Below are 18,880 nucleotides of genomic sequence, written 5' to 3'. Positions count from 1 at the left end.
ATGTCATTTCAGGATTCAATGATGAATGCAAGGTCAAGTGTTCAGAAGGATTCATGAAAGCTTATATTTCAAAGAAGGATGATCAATATGAAGCTTAAAGCATGGATTCAAAGATAAACTTGAAGATTATGAGAGCATGAGGATTAAAGAGAACTTGATGAAAGCTCAAAGAAAGATGAAACAAGTATAAAGACCTCAAGGAATTCCAGAATTGAAAATTTGAAAGAGTCTATAGGAAATTTCATGTAAGTACTTCAAATAATTTCAATATGGATGCATGAAGCTCTTAGGTTAATTTCATGGATCTAGATACCTTTTAACATGCTTGGAAAATATTTTTATAAGGTCAAAAATTATTTCAAAAAAGTTAGAATCATTTTTGAAATAAAAAGCATCAAAAAGAGGATTTTCCAAATGTTGTTAAATTTTCTACATCCGCATTGAGGTGTATTTTTTTCTATTAAAACTCTTTATTTTAAAATTTGTTCAACATGAAAGTTGTGGGATTTTCTCTTATCTTTCGTTTGACACTAAGAAATTCAAAATTGGAGTTATGTAGAAAAAGTTATGACAAAAAAACTAAAGGGAGCTCGAAGCTGACAGCTTGACAGACGTCTGTCCATGTTCTTTTAGAAGCCCGTCTTTGCACTCTGAGGCGCTTGTCTATATTCCACCAGGTGACTGACACCCTACTGCTCCTTTAAAATAACTAGACAGGCAATTGACCAAAAGTGACAGTCAACTATCACGCGACATATTTTAAATTTTTATAACGGATAAATTTTTTAAATGAGATTGCTTGGGGCTCAAACTTTGTGAAAACTTGGGGAATACTCCAAGTCACTTGGAGATCAAGTTACATACTTTTTAAAGTCTATAAATAAGCCTCAAGATCATTGAATTAATTACCAAGAATCAAATTCAACTATCAAACTCTTTCAACTGCTCTCATCATTGAAAAACTTTCTTGCTTATATCTTGTGCACGAATTCAACTGAGTATTGCTAACATTCAATCACCAATCTTGTGTTACAAATTCTAAATCTTTCAATCATTGAAAGAATTAATTGGTGATATACTCCCTTGAGCTTCAAGTTAAATTCCATATTATTATTTACTTTGAAGTATATTATAGGGCTGAATTGTTGTACTAATCAGCTCTATTTGAGAGCATTCTTTGTACATCTATTTGATTTGTATGTTGTAGATATTGATGGTTCAAGGTTATTTGGATCGTTGGCTAAGCGTGGGGATATTGCTTAGAGAGGCGGGCTCTAGCCTAATTGAGGGAGTGACCGAACGAGGGTATATCGTTTGGAGAGGCGGGCTCTAGCCTACTGAAGGAGTGCGTAAAAGGTGTTGTTTCTCCTGGTAAAGGAACTGGTTTTAGTGAATCCTTTGGTGGTTTTCCAAAGGCGAGGACGTAGGCTAGGTATAAACCGAACCTCATAAAAATCCCGGTCTCACTCTCTTTTTCCCTTACTCTCTTTATTTTCAGCATATATAAAATTGCGTAGATATTTTAAATATATAAATCATATACACTACGTGGATTAGATATTAAATAAACTTAAGCTTAATTTGTTTTTGGGATTGCGGAAACCAAAAGGGAGTACGTTGATTGATCAATCTTTTGCGGAAACTGTAAAGTAGTACATTGATTGATTCAACACCCCAAGACTCTTTAACTTAAAGTTTATTTAAAGTCTAAGTATTTGGAAATAGTGATTGAATGTTGTATTAGATATCAAATTGAGAGACAAATTTCATATATATAGGGCTTGATTCAAATTTATATAAACAGGGCTACACACAAGTTGAAAAAGTTAAGAATTTCCATTTAGTTGCAAAGTATATTTTGATTGAATGTTTTATGATTAATTGACTTGGTTAATATGTTTGATTGAATGTTTGTGTGGCTGTGGATTGAATAAAAAGAATTAAGTTGTTGTGCATTATCAACAAAAGGTTAAGTTTTCATTAAAGGAACTGAAAGAAAATTTTAAAACCCAAGTCACCCCCCCTCTTGGGACTACACTTTTGTTTTCAGCCCCCGCCCTCACACATCGGCAAGTGATCGATAGGTGGCCTCACGTGCTCCCACGCACCGAAAATCGCCTGGTGAGCACCTGAAGGTTGAATACGAACACGTCAGCGCTAAGTCAGCACGCCGTGTTAGCAGTTGGGACCCACAGTAACACACTAGCAAGTGGGCTCACAGTGCCACGTTAGTAGTGGGCCCCATAGTGCCACGTTAGCATTGGGCCCCACAGTGCCAGGTCAGCAAAATGACGTCAGTTAACGGCGTCACTAACACCATTAGGAATATTTCGTCAGTTAGAGGAATATTCCATTAAGTTTGACTAGATTTGATCAGTTTGACTAGGAAATTTGATCAGGCTCTTCAAAGCCATTTGGGGTCTATTATTCGAACGAATTAAGTCATTTCTAAGGTTTTAGACCATTCCAGATCCAACCGTATTGTCCATTTGAGCTAATTCCATCTCTATATTAGTGAATCAAGATGTCAAATGAAAAGAGCTCAAAAGTCGAGATATTTGATGATACGAACTTCGGTTTCTAGAAAATATAGATTGATGACTGCTTGTTTGGTAAGGAGATGCACTTACTATTGAAAGAGAATTCAGAATCCATGAAGGAGAGTGAGTGGGAGTTGCTTGACCGAAAAGCTCTCGGAGCTATTAGAATGACGTTGGCAAAGTCTGTTGCCTTCAACATCAGGCACTTGACAACCACCAAGTCCCTTATGGATGTGCTATCCAATATGTATAAGCAGCCATCAGCTGCAAATAAGGTACACTAGATGAAAATATTGTTTACCATGAGCATGTCTGCAGGTGAAAGTTTAAGCAGACACCTGAATAATTTCAACGAGTAGCCGGGTCAACTCACCTTGTTTGGAATTACATTTGACAGTGAGATTCGTGCTTTATTGATTCTTAGTCAGATTCTTAAGAGTTGGAAAGGTATTGTTACTACGATCAGTAGCTCCATAGAAAAATTCAGAATGATTTTGACGGAAGAGATCAGAATGCAGTCGAACAATGCCTCCACTTCAAGTTTGAGCCTTGAATGTGGAAAATCAAGGAAAAGGAAGCGGGCATGGATGATCAAACAATCATGGCAGATCTAGGACCAGGAGGTCTAGATCCAGAAATCCTAGAGGTTCCCAGGGCATAAAGAACATTTAAGTGTTGGAACTGTGGAGAGGCCGAGCATTTTAGAAACCAGTGCAAAGGTCTGAGAAAGGAATCTGAGGTGAAGACAGAAGAAAATATCGCCTCTTTCTCAGGAGAAAAAGATGCATTGATATGCTCTTTGGAAAGCAAGCAGGAGTCTTGGGTTTTAGATTTTGGAACCTCATTTCATGCCACTTGCAGCAGAGATTGCCTATAGGAGTACACAATAGGTAATTTCGGTAAGGTGTACCTTGGCAATGATCAACCTTGCGACATATCTGACAAGGGAGTTGTGAAGATCAAGATAAATGGGTTAGTATGGAAGCTGAAGGATGTCAGATATATTCCAGACCTGAGAAAGAACTTGTTCTTAGTTGGTCAACTGGAAGATGAGGGATACACGATGACTTTCATTAGCGATGAATGGAAGGTTTCAAAGGGTGTACTAACAATTGCGCGAAGTAAGAAAAGTGGAACTTTTTATCTAACCTCCAATGCCTCCATGTCTATTTCAATTGTTGCAAGAAATGACGTCAGCAAAATCTGTCACCAACGACTAGGTCGCATGAGTGAGAAAGGACTCAGGGTGATGCAGTCAAAGAGAAAATTGAGTAGTCTACGATCGGTCGAGATTGACATGTGCAAGGATTGCATATTCGGGAAACAGAAGAGGGTTAGTTTCCAGGAAAACACCCGTGCCCCAAAGAAGGAGAGACTAGAACTAGTCCACTCAGATGTATGGGGACCAACACCCGTCTCATCCATAGGCAGAAGGAATTACTTCGTCACATTCATTGATGATCATTCTCAGAAGGTATGAGTTTACTTTATGAAGTATAAGTCGGAAGTCTTTGATGCTTTCAGGGTATGGAAAGCTATGGTTGAAAATGAAACTGGTTTAAGAATCAAGAAGCTGAAAGCAAACAATGGTGGTTAGTATTGAGACATCGAGTTCAAGAAATTTTGCTATGAGCACAGTATCATAATGGAAATAATTGTGCCAAGTACACCTCAACCCAATGGCGTAGCTGAGCGGATGAACCAAACGTTGACTGAAAGAGCCAGAAGCATGCATATACAGTCAGACTTACCATTGCAGTTCTGGGCAGAAGTAGTTGGCACAGCAGAATACTTGATTAACAGGGGTCCATCAGTACTATTGGACCACCGTATACCAGAAGAGGTATGAAGTGGAAAAGAGGTGAGACTTTCACACTTGAAAGTTTTTGGTTGTGTTGCATATGTACATATCAATGATTATGTCAGAAACAAGCTTGATCCTAAGTCCCGGAAATGCACCTTCGTCGGTTACAGTGAAGATGAATATGGGCATCGCATTTGGGATGATGAAAATAAGAAGTTGATCAGAAGCAAGGATATGGTTTTCAACGAAAAGGTGATGTACAAGGGCAGACACACAGCAGAACCCACTAAACCAGTTCACAGAGAGTCAACCTATGTAGATATGGATGATGTCCCAGAAGGTCTTGGAACGCAACAGCAGAATGCCAAGAATCCTTAGAAGGAGGAATTAGTGGAGCAGATTGTCGCACCACCACCTCTTACTCCAGCTCCGGAGCTTAGGAGATCTTCTCGGCCCTATGTACCAAATAGAAGGTATATGGATTACTTACTTCTTACAAGTGGAGGAGAGCACGAATGCTATAATGAAGCATGTTAGGTGGCAGATACGAGCAAGTGGGAGCTTGTGATGAAGGACGAGATGTCCCTCACCTCCAACAAAATGTGGGAACTAGCTGAGTTGCCCAAAAGTAAGAAGACTCTTCACAACAAGTGGGTGTACAAGATCAAAGAGGAGGAGGATGGCTCCAGAAGGTACAAGCCTCAGTTGGTAGTTAAAGGCTTCAAGAAGAAGGAAGTGATTGACTACACCGACATCTTTGCACCAATTATGAAGCTGACAACCATTAGATCAGTCCGTAAGAATCCAGCAGACAGGAAGGCGGTGACTATTAAGAAGCTAAAGCTGTGCTCAACTACAACTGGTCTTCATGCTTGAAAATGGACATGAAAATATCATCTTCCTATACACTGGTTGAGATGTTGCCTTCGTCTCCAAGTGGGAGACTGTTGAGATTGCAGTTGGTGGAGTTGTCGGCAGCCGCACCAACTAGCTGCTAATGCTGAATTTTGAGTTGCAGTAGGTGGAAACTGGCAGCCACCTTCACCTACACTACCCACCTTGGTTGACTTGCACCCCCCCACCCATCCATGGCTATAAATGAGATGTCTGTGTGTGTGCAAGATGTTGTGTATTGAAGTTGTGCGTAGTGTTTGAGGCAAAGGGGAAGTGCAGAGCTGTGTGCTATGTGCGTTGTGTGAGAAAGAGAGAGACAGAGAGAGAGAGTTGAGTTCAAGGCATTAGCCTCCTCCTCCTTGTATTATTCTCCCAGTTATAGTGAATTGGTGTGAGCTCTATGGATGTAGGTCGATTCGATCGAACCACGTAAATCAGGTATTCCATTTTTGTTGTGTATTTTTTACTCGTGTGTGATTGTTGCTTCTAGATCCGCCCCAACGTGCTGTTGGGTTTACCAACTCAGCTACCATTGATCCTCTTCTCTCTCTCTCTCTCTCTCTCTCTCTCTCTCTCTCTCTCTCTCTCTCTCTCTCTCTCTCTCTCTCTCTCTCTCTCTCTCTCAGTAAAGGTAAATGTATTAATCTATCTGAATATATACAACATTTGCTGGGCATACCTAGACAACCATATCCCCCCCCCCCCTCTCTCTCTCATAGTAAAGGTAAATGTATTAATCTATCTGAATATATACAACATTTGCTAGGCATACCCAGACAACCATAAGGGATATCTACCCCATCACACTGATTAAGAAGTACAATCAAAAGGACAGACCAAATGCCCTTCCTATCAAAACGCTTGTTACATCATCCCTCCTATTGGACCCTCATAAGAGATACATATAATCATATGACAGGGGGAAGGAAATCACTAATTCCCAAACTGTACCAGAGCTAGGAATTTGTCATACAAAATTCTATATACATGTGTCAGGATAAATTTGATAGTAACTTCAATTTGTGTGTCCACTTTTTCGAATTTACTCTTGTTTCTAAAGTGTCATAAACAATACACTATTGTAGCTAGACAATCATTCATGGCCACTGATTGAACACTTTTCCCTTTAGCCTCTTTTTTCATCCATTTGAGGGCAGCCTTGAGTGTATTCATGGATCTTGTGCATCCCAACCATTTTTTCATGGCTTTCCACACCTCATTAGCTATCTTGCATTTGAAGAAAAGATAGTCCACTAACTCAGTTTCTGATTTACATAGTGTGCACGACTCTTCTCTATCTGCACTAGATTTTGTTAATGGTTTATTCTTGGCACCTGACCAGAGAGTGAATGAGTGCTTTGGTGTGCATCCTCTTTTCCATGCTACAATGTGCCACGGTTTTGCTGTACCCTTTAATCTCCAGAAATTATAAACTTTCGAGCAGTTTAGATGCTCATCAGACTCCCATTGGATTAAGAGTTGTACAACATTGTCCTTGTTTCTGCACTGCTATAAAAACATATTCTTGATTTCCACTATCTTCATAAATATTGGGGTGCAATCGTGTGTAGTTGTGGCCTCCCATATGCTTCCATTTCTAAGATAAATTTGGTTTATCCATTTCGACCATAGTGTGTCCTTTTTGTGAATATTCCATAGAGTTCTTGTGAGTAAAGCCTATTCCAAGCCTTCAGATGAAACACCCCCAAACCTCCTTGATTTCCTTCCCTCTCTGTCTTCCTCTTGCTTGTTCCTTGTTTGGATTCAAACAATGACTAACACTTTCTTGTTTTTCCTTTTTCTAAAAAGTGTCATTGTAAATTTGTGATGGGAAGAAAAATATAGAAATAAATAAATTTAAGTCCATGGAGTTTGAATGGGATTGTGAGCTTGCACTGTAAATGGTCATCGGTTTCCATTGGTTGATTGTGGATAGCTAATAATTGTGTATAAAATTGAATAATTTAACACAAAAAAATCAATTTTTAACATTAAAACATAACAACCAAAAACCATAAATTTTGATTTTTCTTACAAATTTGACCACAAAAATTAAAAATTCAAAACACAAACAAACATATTGTTTAATATTTTTATTTTAATTATTTTATAATTAATTTATCATTTTATTCAATTATAGTTAATAATTAGTATAAAATTGAATAATTTAATACTAAAGAACAATTTTGAATATTAAAACATAACAACCAAAAGCGATAAATTTTGATTCTTCTTACAAATTTGACCACAAAAATTAAAAATTCAAAGCACAAACAATATGTATTCATAATTTATTCATATAAACTTAATATGCATTCATCATTTATACATGAAAAATTCAGACATAAAAAAAAAAAAAAAAAACCCAACCTCAATTTGGGGGTTCCACATGTTCACTTATCCTAATTGGGATTAGGATTTTATTTTTTCTAAGTAATTAAGGGAGGCCCAAGTATTTTATTTTATCTTGAAGACCGAAGGGCTGGCCTCTACCTCCTAAATCAAAATGCTAATGCCACTTTGCTAGAATTATTACAGTTGATTGTTGCCATAAAAAATTGCAAATACATGTAAATTTATAGTTTCTTTTCTGAGAATTTTCAGCAAGCACCTAGCGTACTACCATGCATCAATTTCGTGCCATTTTTTTTTCTTTTTTCTTTTTCAGCATAGTTATAGGAATCTTCATGGTTATTTTAGAAAGTAATCACCTCCTTAGTACGCCAATCTATTGATGCTAAAATTGAACCCAATCTTCGCGTCCATAAATAATGATAATCGCTTGCAACCCAAAGAAACAAAAAAAAAAAAGCTTAGGAGATGTCGAGTAGCCTCCAAGGCCTATTTAGTTGTGGAATATTTTTTTTTTCTTTTTCAAAGAATTATAAAAATTTTAACTTATTCTTTTAGTTTTTTGTGATTTGTATCGAAAACATAGAAATTAAATAGAGTTTGTTTAAATGTGTCAAAATAATTTTTCATTCTTTATTTCTAAATTTCAAAATAATTTCAAAAACAATAACTTGTTTTTCAATTTTTTAAAAATTATATAAGGTAATATTTGAGATCATGGATTTTAAACGTTGAATTTAGATTTGTGTGGAATTGAAAGAAATTTAATACGTAATCCATACTAATCAAAGTGTAACATTTCAATTCCATATTTTGATATGCAAAGTAGAAAGTAAAAATTTAGAAAAATTAAAAAAAAAAGATAAATTTTATATTTTCTATATACATTTGAAAAATAAAAAAATATTTTTTAATAATTATTTGAAAATAAAAAATAAAATTACTTCCATTAAAATTTTATTATACTCTATTTTACTCTAAAAACTAGTTATTCTGCAAACCAAATATATCCATAGTCTTATAATCATTATAAGCATAAGAAGCCGAGTAGATGGTAAGAATTTATTCTGTGAATCAACGGATACCGTGAATGGTGAGAGTTTGCTCTGTGAGCCAGTAGAGACTGTGGATGGTAATGGAGATGTATCCCGGAAGTCGGATTGGCCGAACGTCCAACTGATGCAAGGAAGCCGTGTTCGCATTCCGGACTTTACCTGATCAGCGAGACTTAGGGGAGGACGCTGATCCGTAGGTTTGATGCTGCACCAAGGGATCCGAAGGGCTTATTGGTGGCTGAAGTTCGTCTGTAATAAAAAAAAAATATATATATATATCTAATACGGCAGCACCACCCTTTTTACAAAAGGCAGCACCGGAGGAGACGATACGGATCATAATCCATAGACCCTGCAGTTCCTGTGGTTCACCTGCGAGATATTTTCCATCTTCCTGGCAGCACCACCCTTTTTACAAGAGGCAGCACCGGAGGAGACGAAACGGATCATAATCCATAGACCCTGCAGTTCCTGTGGTTCACCTGCGAGATATTTTCCATCTTCCTGGAGGGTTCCCAGCCCTGCCTCCTCGTCCTCGGTGGGCCATATGAAGTGAACCCACGCAATAAAGAAGAAATCCCTCGAATCGAAGCCCTACCTCCCGCAAAATTAACACATAGAAAAATCAATAATCTCATTGCAATTATAAACCCTAGGTCGGACTTCTTCTTAGTTCTTACTTTTGAAATCACACGCGGTCGATCCAACCTCGCCCCCCATTCTGCCTTTCTACGAGGGAACGAGTGATCAAGATTGAACGTTGTCTCGTGATGGTTTGTGGACGAGCGTGACCCTGAGGAGACAGTCGTCGATTTGTTGGAAAGAAACTTCTTTTTCTCTTCCTCGCATGCATTTCCATCTTCGAGTTTGCTTGTATTTTCCTTGATTTGTGGGAGACCGTGAAAGATGATCGCTTAAAGGTGGAAAAAGCCATAAATGCGAGTGGGTGCGTGTGGGTTTCTCTTCAATTCAATTCCATCTTCATCTACATCTTCTTCTCTTAACGACTAAGTATTGTTAGTCTCTTGGGGTTATTTAAATGCTTTCATTTTGGTACCCGACATAATCCGCGTTTTGCAGTGCTTAATTTGATCGAAAAAAGTCTCTGACCGGCGGAGTATGGAGTTTTATGCATACCCATCTCGGTCTTCTTCCTTCTCATTTGGGAATTTGGTCGGAAGGGTGAAAGAAGCTTTCAGCTTTGCTGTTTCTGCTGTTCTTGGGAACGTATTCTCCGCGATCTTCACTTTCTTCTTCGCACTAGGTTGGTCAATTTTCTTCTCTTTCATTCTTTTGTGTATGAGATTAAATTCTGCACTTCCTAGATAATACGGGATGTCCATTCTGGATCCGTGTCAAGTGATGCGTGTGCGTGCGTGTGCACAGTATTTGAAATAGGGGCTTTTATTCCTTTATTAACCCTTACTGATGCCATTTTAAACTGATTCTTTTACTCTGGGTTTTCTGGAGTGTTGCTTTCTGTTTTAAAGCTGTTTAATTTGGGACACTCAAGTATGATTTTCCCTTCACAATAGTGAATTTTTTTTAGGACTGAGGCGCACGATGCTACTGCTTTTATTGGATTTCAACTACTAGAGTTGGAAGTGAGAGTTGTTCCACATATGAACAAAAAGTGTGCTTATTCTTTTTCTTCAGAATTTCTCCACAATCATGGGCGATTTTGTCTGATTCCTCAGAAGTAGATGTTTGTATAAACTACATCTTAAAGAGCCATGTCTCTTCCGAAAATTGTAACTAAAGGAATTGACCGTTTTGTCTGCAGTTGGGACCTTGCTAGGAGCTATGACAGGGGCTTTGATAGGCCAAGAGACAGAGAGCGGATTCATTCGAGGGGCTGCCGTTGGGGCCATATCTGGGGCTGTATTCTCCATCGAGGTGTTTGAATCTTCTCTTGTTCTCTGGCAATCAGATGAGTCCGGGATTGGATGTCTCCTCTATTTGGTAAGCAATTTAGTCTTTACACCAGTTAGTTTGCTCTTACATCTTTGTTTACCAGTTCGCCCATCCACTAGGGAGAGGGGAGAAAAAAAAAATACAAATGAATAGTTCTTTGATTCTAAACTGCCTCATTTGTGAATTTAATTCAAATAAATTGCAAAATTTACCCTCAGTGCCTAGTTCATGATTGCGTGCAATATGTGCAGATTGATGTCATTGCTAGTCTTCTTAGCGGTAGACTTGTCCGAGAGCAGATAGGCCCAGCCATAATGAGTGCAGTGCAAAGTCAGGTATTTTAGAGAGCCTGCATATTGTTGCCTTTGAGATGATTTCTGTGCATGTATATATATTGATATTTCAATGTATATAATTTGATCAGATGGGTGCTGCGGAGACGAGTTTTGATGAGATCCCCAACATATTTGACACTGCTGAAGCCAAGGGTTTGCCCGGAAGTTCAGTTGAAAAGATCCCAAAGATGAAGATAACTGGCAGTAACAATGTTGATGCTTCTGGAGAAAGAGTTTGTTGCTCAGTATGCCTTCAGGTTAATCCATAATTTTTCATCAAATTATTTTTGCCTACTTTTACAGATATGTTCATTCATCATTGCCACCAAAATTGTCTTAATGATATTTGGACTTCTTTGGCATGTTCAGGACTTTCAGCTGGGAGAGATTGTTCGATGTCTACCTCAATGTAACCATATGTTTCATCTGCCTTGTATCGATAAGTGGCTCCTTGGGCATGGTTCATGCCCATTATGCAGAAGAGATATGTAATGTTTTACTTTTTCTTGTAAATTACAATCAAAATTAGTTCTTTTATTATTCATTAGTTCTAATTTTTATTTTTTTCCCCATTTTGTTCACTTAAATATTTGGTACCTTGCCCTGCGTAGTTGGTTTTGACTTTTGAGTTTGCCGCATCATGAGTTGGACAATCATTGTACTTTACTAGTGTTTTTTTGCATCTTGAGTTGGACAATCTTGTACTTTACTAGTGTCTGTATAAAAATTGAATTGAGATCTTTACACTGTAAAACTGTGTTTAGTTTTTCCTGGTTCTGTTGAAATTGTGGCTACCCTGTCTTTCCCTTCTCCTTTTCAACCTTCGTCTCACCAACTCTGCTAATAGAAAAAATGACGACACTGCACTTTTGTAGTCAAAAATGATTTTGGGCCCAATTTCATCATGTTGATAATAATTCCTCCATCGAAGTTTTGGAACTTATTCATCATAGAATGTGTTGGCATATAGATTTAGAGGAATTTGTTCATGCTTACCCATTGATGCAAGTTTCGCATGATGTCACGGACCCCCAAAATGGGACTCAAAGAAGGGCCGTGTGGCACTCGTTGAGAGCTCTCCCTCGACAAGTCAGCCAACTCTAACACATTCAAGCCTGTAAGCACGAGCACCAGGTGAGTCTCAATACTCAAGGAAAACAAGGAACAATAGGATTTCACATGAGCAATATATTCTTATATACCGAATAAGACTATAACAATCAGAGACATCATAATCTAAGGCAACAGAACACCACAATGAAAAGAACTACGTGTATTATTCATCTACAAGAGAATCACCATACAAGCGATAACACATATATTCATATATTCATTCTAAATCCCTGAAGAATATAATTATAGCAATATTTCACTCCCCTTTTTTTCCATTACATTGTCACACCCTAACACGGCCTTAATTGATTCAAATATTGTGAAGAAATTGTTCCAGCTCGGTAATTTTTTAAATGTCTGTGCTTGGTTTGTCCTTGAAATTTTACAACTGTCAGACATCTGAAATATTTTGAAGCTTTAATACTCGCAGAAAATGTGGGATTATATAGCTACCTCTGTTGTTCTCTTTTTTGTTTTTGTGTTTTTCCTTTTTTGGCAACCTTGGATTTTAATGGGACATGCAGCCAAAGAACAAATATATATTTTTTTAAAAAAAACAAGTGGGAATAATTATAAAGGCAGTCTACTTTATTTTGTTTGAACAAAACCTGAGAGTACGTAGATACCTGTTTTTTTAATGGCAGCCTGGGATTTTAATGGCATATGCAGCCGAAAAAAATATGTGGGAGTTCAGGCAGCCATTTCTAAGATGCAGTCTTCTTTCCTTTATTTGCACAAAACGTGGAAGAATATAAATACCTATGTTTGTTTTCTTTTGGGCTAGGTGGGATTTCAAGGCCAGCCCTTTCCAAGAGGGCCTTCAAAAATTTGTTGGTTTCTTATCCACCAGTGAAAAGATAACTTTGTCACTCATCTACGCTTAAAACTCAAAATCCATGACTGAAGCGTAAGGGATTCTTGTGGGTAAACTGAAATGGGTCGAACACGCAATGAGCTTTTTAAATCTGAAATGTGGAAAACAGGTAGCAGGAGATTAGTCCATACTCCATATGGTTTGAAACCGTGTGCAATTCTGAGATCCTGACCTTTTTGCAAAAGGCGGGGGCAAATTTGGTGAGTTTGGTACAGCCAGAGCGGGTGGGCAAGTCCCCACCAAAATTTATTATTGGATAGGAGACTTGACTTGGTGTTCCGGGCGGCAGAGGTAGAGGCAGTATTTCAAAAACCTCTTACCTTATCCTCAGAATTACGGACAGCCTTCTTCATTTTGCAAATATGTGCTTCCGCCATTTTCAATAATTTTGCTAGCTAGCCTTGATAAGCAGTGGACGTTAGTGCCAGTGCATTCTGTGCTGTTTTTAAGCTTTGTTGTTCATATTTCATAAATTCCAAACCAACCACCCACCCACCAATAAAAAAAAAAAAAAAGAAAATGAAAACATGCGTTATTTTAGAGTTTTTTCTCATTTTATTATTAAAATAAAATATTAAATAATAATACTCTAATTGGGAAAAAAACATTTTAAACTAATGCTCACGTAATCTAGCAGCACAAAGCTGCGAGATTTAAAAGCCCAACGTTTCGTCTGGCGACGCGTGGCATGGTGGCAGAACAAATCTCGCAGCATGAAGCTATGAGATTTAAAGGCTCAGCGTCCTTATTTTCTTTTCTTTTTCTCAAATAAAATCCTTGATCTAAAAAAAACTCAAAAAGGTAAAATGTTAATAATATATATATATATATATATATATATGGAAAAAAGAAAAAAAAATGTCAAAAAATTATGAAACATTAAAACTAGATTCAAAAATAAAAATAAAAAAAATAAAATCAGTATTTTAAATAATATTTATAAAATTAATACAAATTAAAATTTTAATCGAATAAATGCTCATTTTTATCCTTGAATAAAAAAATAATCCTTAATATAACCCAAAAGAAAAAAAATAAAATTTTTAATAGAATATAAATTATTTAATTTCAAAACTTGTTTTTTAATTAGTGATATAGGAACAATCTTATTGTACATGCATATTGATAAATTGTAAATATAATTTTTAAATGACTTTTTTTTTCATATTTTTATAATTTTATGGATATTATATTTTAATTATATTCACATAAAAATTTAAATTTTTAGTTAAAAAAATATGTCTTGTTTAAAAGTTTATATTAGGAAAAAAAATTAAATCCAAATGGACTCCAAATTTTGTACGAGCTCATGTGAATACATAGTAAACTACAAACAAACCCACTCGTGACCAGAAATGACTACTAACATAATTACTAGAAAAAAAAAAAAAAATGACCCATCAATGATGAATACAAATAAAAAAGAAAATCTAAATATTGTATTACTATTTTTTTTAGATCAGAAATTTAAACTCATTTCATTTACTCTAATGGAACAACCTACTTATAGATTACCATCTAAACAAAACTATTAATTCTATAATCAAAAGTTCATTTTATAGATTTAAAAAATATTTTTAGATTTTTAAAAATGATTATCTATATATATATATATATATTATTTTAAATGAGTCTTAAAAATAAAATAACCCATATATATATATATATTATTTTAAATGAGTCTTAAAAATAAAATAACCCATCAATAGTAATCAAAAATTAATTTCACTACGTTCATGAGCATGCAATCTTCCCTAAATGTTTTACTTGTCACTTCAAAAATATTTTTGCATGCATTTATTATTTTTCTCGAAAAAGTCCTACCGAAATTTCGACAGCATGCCGTTTGTAATTTGAACATTTTCCCATTTTTACCATGACCCTGAAACGTTTGTGTAACGACCTTAATTTTTTAATATAAAATGAAACAAATTAAATGAAAAAGTCGACCCGAACCCGTGGGTAATGGGGACACCTGTCAATTACAGTGGAAACCTAAGCAGCAGCAAGTATAAAATCTCAAACATCCAACCATAAAACATAATACTAGAGTTTACTACATCATCAAAATACTGTTATTATATACAACCTCCAAAAAGTCAAAATAACACTAGGATCATATAACAAAAATCTCTCGATCCTAGTTCAACGCTTACCCTTTTAGTAGGGAAGCTCCAATCACTCAACAACGGTCCTGACCCGCCGGTCTCTCTGGGTTTCCTGAAAATCATTTAATGTTCGGGGGTGAGACACTTCTCAGTAAGGGAAAATAAACTAAATACAGTTGTGTGGCAACATGAATATTTAATATAATTATACATATACGATACATTTCATATATCTGTAGACATTTATCATAATGTATTGAATAATCATATACTTTCATAATTGCGGCTAAATCATATCGTATGTAAACATCTGTTATAATGATAATACTGAAAACATACACAGGGTGAATAGATAGCTGGTGTCATGTATTACCCCCCATGATGGGTTGTGCAGCTTGAAGGCGGGACCCGACAATGGCTGGCCGACTACTGCCGAGTCAAATATGTCTGTAAGTACGATGGGTCCGCCACACCCTAGTCCGGACAGCCAGGTGGACGTCCACACTCTACTAAAAGTCACATCGACTATCCATCTCTCATCCCCTCATAGGGTGGTTAGTACTAATTTGATCATAAACATTTGATCTATAAGCTACGGTACCAAGCTCCTGAACTGAACTAAACTAACAACCGAGTTTTGATAACATATAATACATGATCATATATAATATCATTACAGTCTCGTGCCGAACATATCATAATTACGGCCTCGTACCGAACATATTATAATTATGGCCTCGTGTCGAACATATCGTAATTACGGCCTCATGCCGAACATATCTACTTATTATTCTGAAAGTAAATCATTTATCATGTATTTCAAAATTATCATTTACTACATTATTACGTAATCCCTAAAAACATGCTTTACTTGTAAAATCTTTCATATCATAATATTTTTCATGAAAAATAACATTCATGCCACACAAGTTGGGTAAATCATGTATTTCCATTTTTAAATCCCAATTCTCGTACAACAACAGTATTTTTCCAATAACACACATTTTCTCAGTAATAAACAAGAATCATACATATTTACCGAACATTTCTTTGCTAATAATAATAATAATAATAATAATAATACGTGTGGAAAAATAACTGCTTTAGTTTATTCCCTTACCTAGCTACTAAGAAAGTTCCTAAAATATCCTGGTCTACCCCCGTAGGATTTCCTGATCAATACCCTGAAACTGAAAACTTCCAATATTAAACTTCAGTATTTCCATGTGTACATCATTTCCTATAACTACCATAAGACCAAATTTGTCTTAAAAAGCCTTACCTCAACTATGGGATGATTTCCAACTTGCTTTCACCAATGATCTGCTCCGGCAGATTTGGAGAGAACCTACCCAGGAGCGTCGTGGTGACTTCAGATTGTCGATCCGACGTAAATTTGGCCCAAAATCAATGTGAGAGAGAGAGAGAGAGAGAACCGAAGGGAGGAGAGAGAGGATAAGTGTTTGCTTAATTGTGAAGTTAAAATCCGGATTTTTGATATTTATAGAACTGGATTCGTCAACGAGCCACGTCATTCGTCGACGAGTCCTTCAATAATTTCGTCGACGAAATCCACTTCTCGTTGACAAAATTCAGACAACTCAAAATCTTTCTCGGTATCTCCTCGTCGACGAATCTTGCTTTCGTCTACGAATTCTCTTATACCCTTGTCGACGAATCCCCTTTGTTCGTCGACGAAGCCCTGATGATTCCCCCGGTTATTCCTTTCCTCTTCATTATTTAAATTTCATTTTTATTTGGGTTGTCACATTCTCCCCTCATAAAATTTCGTCCTTGAAATTTACTATTCACGTAATTCTTCATTCCTTATTAGGCAAAATGGTCTACTTATTTTATTACTTACCCTCACTTATGGCGGAGGAATACCGTGGTTACATTTCAAGTCCTGGGAGATTGCATATATCAAAGGAAAACTTCCCCAAAAGTAAAATACCTCTTACTACTAGAGTATTACATGTACCTGCAAAAGAAACTACATATTTACTTACCTTTTCTAATTACATTTAAATTTCTTGGAATAATTGCGGGTATTTCTGTCTGATCTGCTCTTCGAGCTCCAAGAAGCCTCTTCTACTGCATGATTCCTCCATAGAACCTTACCAGAGGAATTTTCTTATTATGTAATTCCTGTTCCTTTTAGTCTAGAATCTGCACTAGTACCTCCTCATAGACTAGCGAGTCACTAAGCTCTAACTCACTGTAGCTGATAATATGAGATGGATCTGGGACGTATTTCCTCAACATAGATACATAGAATACGTCGTGCATCCTAGATAATGTAGGTGGCAAAGCTAGCCTGTAAGCCACCGGTCCCACTTTCTCTAAAATCTCAAACGGACCGATAAACCTAGGGCTAAGTTTACCCTTCCTACAAAATCTCATAACTTCTTTTAATGAAGCTATCTTTAGAAACACATGATCACCAGCGTCAAATTCCAAATTCATGCGGCTATTATCAACATAACTTTTATGTCGGCTCTGAGCTGCACTGATTCTATCCTTGATGAACCAAACCTTATCGTATGCCTGTTGTACCATCTCTGGCCCCACAACTAGCCGCTCACCCATCTCGTCCCAATATAAAGGAGATCGAAATCTCCTACCATACAAGGCCTCAAACGGTGTCATGCCAATACTTGACTGGTAACTATTATTATACGCAAACTCTACTAGTGGCATAAACTAAGTCTAGCTACCCCCAAAATCTAAAACACATGCATGGAGCATATCCTCTAGTATCTGTATCATCCTCTCGATCTGTTCGTCTGACTGAGGATGGAATGTCGTGTTAAACGATAACTGAGACCCTAGAGCCTCCTGCAAGCTCCTCCAAAATCGTGACATGAATCGCGAGTCTCGATCTGACACAATAGATACAGGAACCCCATGAGAATGAACTATCTCCTGAACGTAAATCTCCGCTAAATGGCTAAGGGAATAGCTGATCTTGATAGGAAGAAAATGGGCAAACTTAGTCAACTGATCTACTATCACCCAAATCGCATTCTGGGCATGCGATGTCGACGGTAGCCCTGAAACAAAATCCATGGATATATGATCCCACTTCCACTTTGGGATAAATAGCGGCTGCAACTGGCCAGCCAGCCTCTGGTGCTCATCTTTTATCTGCTGGCACGTCAAGCATTGAGCTACATACTCAGCAATCTCCCTCTTCATTTCACTCCACCAGTAAAATTCTCGCAGATCCATGTACATTTTCGTACTGCCGAGATAAACTGTATACAAAGATCTGTGAGCCTCATCTAAAATAGTTCTCCTAATGTCAGCATCAGCAGGAACACACAGTCTAGACCGCAACCGCAAAGCTCCGTCATCTGAAATGCAAAATTCCTCTTCCTGACCACTCTGCACTCTGTCCATTACCTCTATCAATTCTGGATCTTCTTTCTGGGCAACTTTAATTCTTTCCTATAGAGTAGGCTGTACCACTAGGCTGGCGATACATACTGGAGTATTACTCTCTATCAATTCAATGTCGGGTCTTTCTAGATCCATCATGATCGGGCGCTGAATCTCCATAGTTGCCAACGCTGATACCCCAGACTTCTTGCTCAGTGCATCGGCTACCATATTTGCTTTTCTTGGGTGGTAACTGATAGTACAGTCAAAATTCTTAATCAGCTCTAACCACCTCCTTTGTTTCATATTCAATTCCTTTTGGGTGAAGAAATACTTTAAACTCTTATAGTCGGAGAAAATCTCGCACTGTTCGCCATACAGGTAAGGCCTCCAAATTTTTAATGCGTGTACCACTGCAGCTAACTCAAGATCATGGGTAGGGTAGTTCTTTTCATATTCTTTCAACTATCTGGACGCATATGCCACTACCCTGCCATGCTGCATCAACAA

At 37.0% G+C, this 18,880-nt stretch overlaps 1 protein-coding gene across 3 annotated transcripts; it reads left to right on the top strand.

Moving 5' to 3' along the window:
- The first annotated feature begins 8,931 nt into the window (after positions 1-8,931).
- On the top strand, positions 8,932-11,648 carry LOC131154184 (NEP1-interacting protein 2-like). Of its 3 annotated transcripts, none has more exons than XM_058106786.1 (6): positions 8,932-9,587; positions 9,726-9,909; positions 10,429-10,607; positions 10,811-10,894; positions 10,984-11,151; positions 11,264-11,648. In XM_058106786.1, exons 2-6 carry the CDS (start codon positions 9,765-9,767, stop codon positions 11,384-11,386), a joined length of 699 nt encoding a protein of 232 aa, XP_057962769.1. In that variant the 5' UTR covers positions 8,932-9,587; positions 9,726-9,764; the 3' UTR covers positions 11,387-11,648. The 3 variants fall into 3 exon arrangements, with proteins under 3 accessions (XP_057962769.1, XP_057962753.1, XP_057962761.1); XM_058106770.1 differs by having other exon boundaries at positions 8,945-9,591; XM_058106778.1 differs by having other exon boundaries at positions 8,952-9,909.
- Positions 11,649-18,880: the final 7,232 nt, after the last annotated feature.

This window comes from Malania oleifera, chromosome 1 (assembly GCF_029873635.1).
Source record: "Malania oleifera isolate guangnan ecotype guangnan chromosome 1, ASM2987363v1, whole genome shotgun sequence".
Taxonomy (NCBI): Eukaryota; Viridiplantae; Streptophyta; class Magnoliopsida; order Santalales; family Ximeniaceae; genus Malania; species Malania oleifera.
The sequence above is the reverse complement of the archived record's forward strand: the minus strand, read 5'-3'. Positions and strand labels throughout refer to the sequence as shown.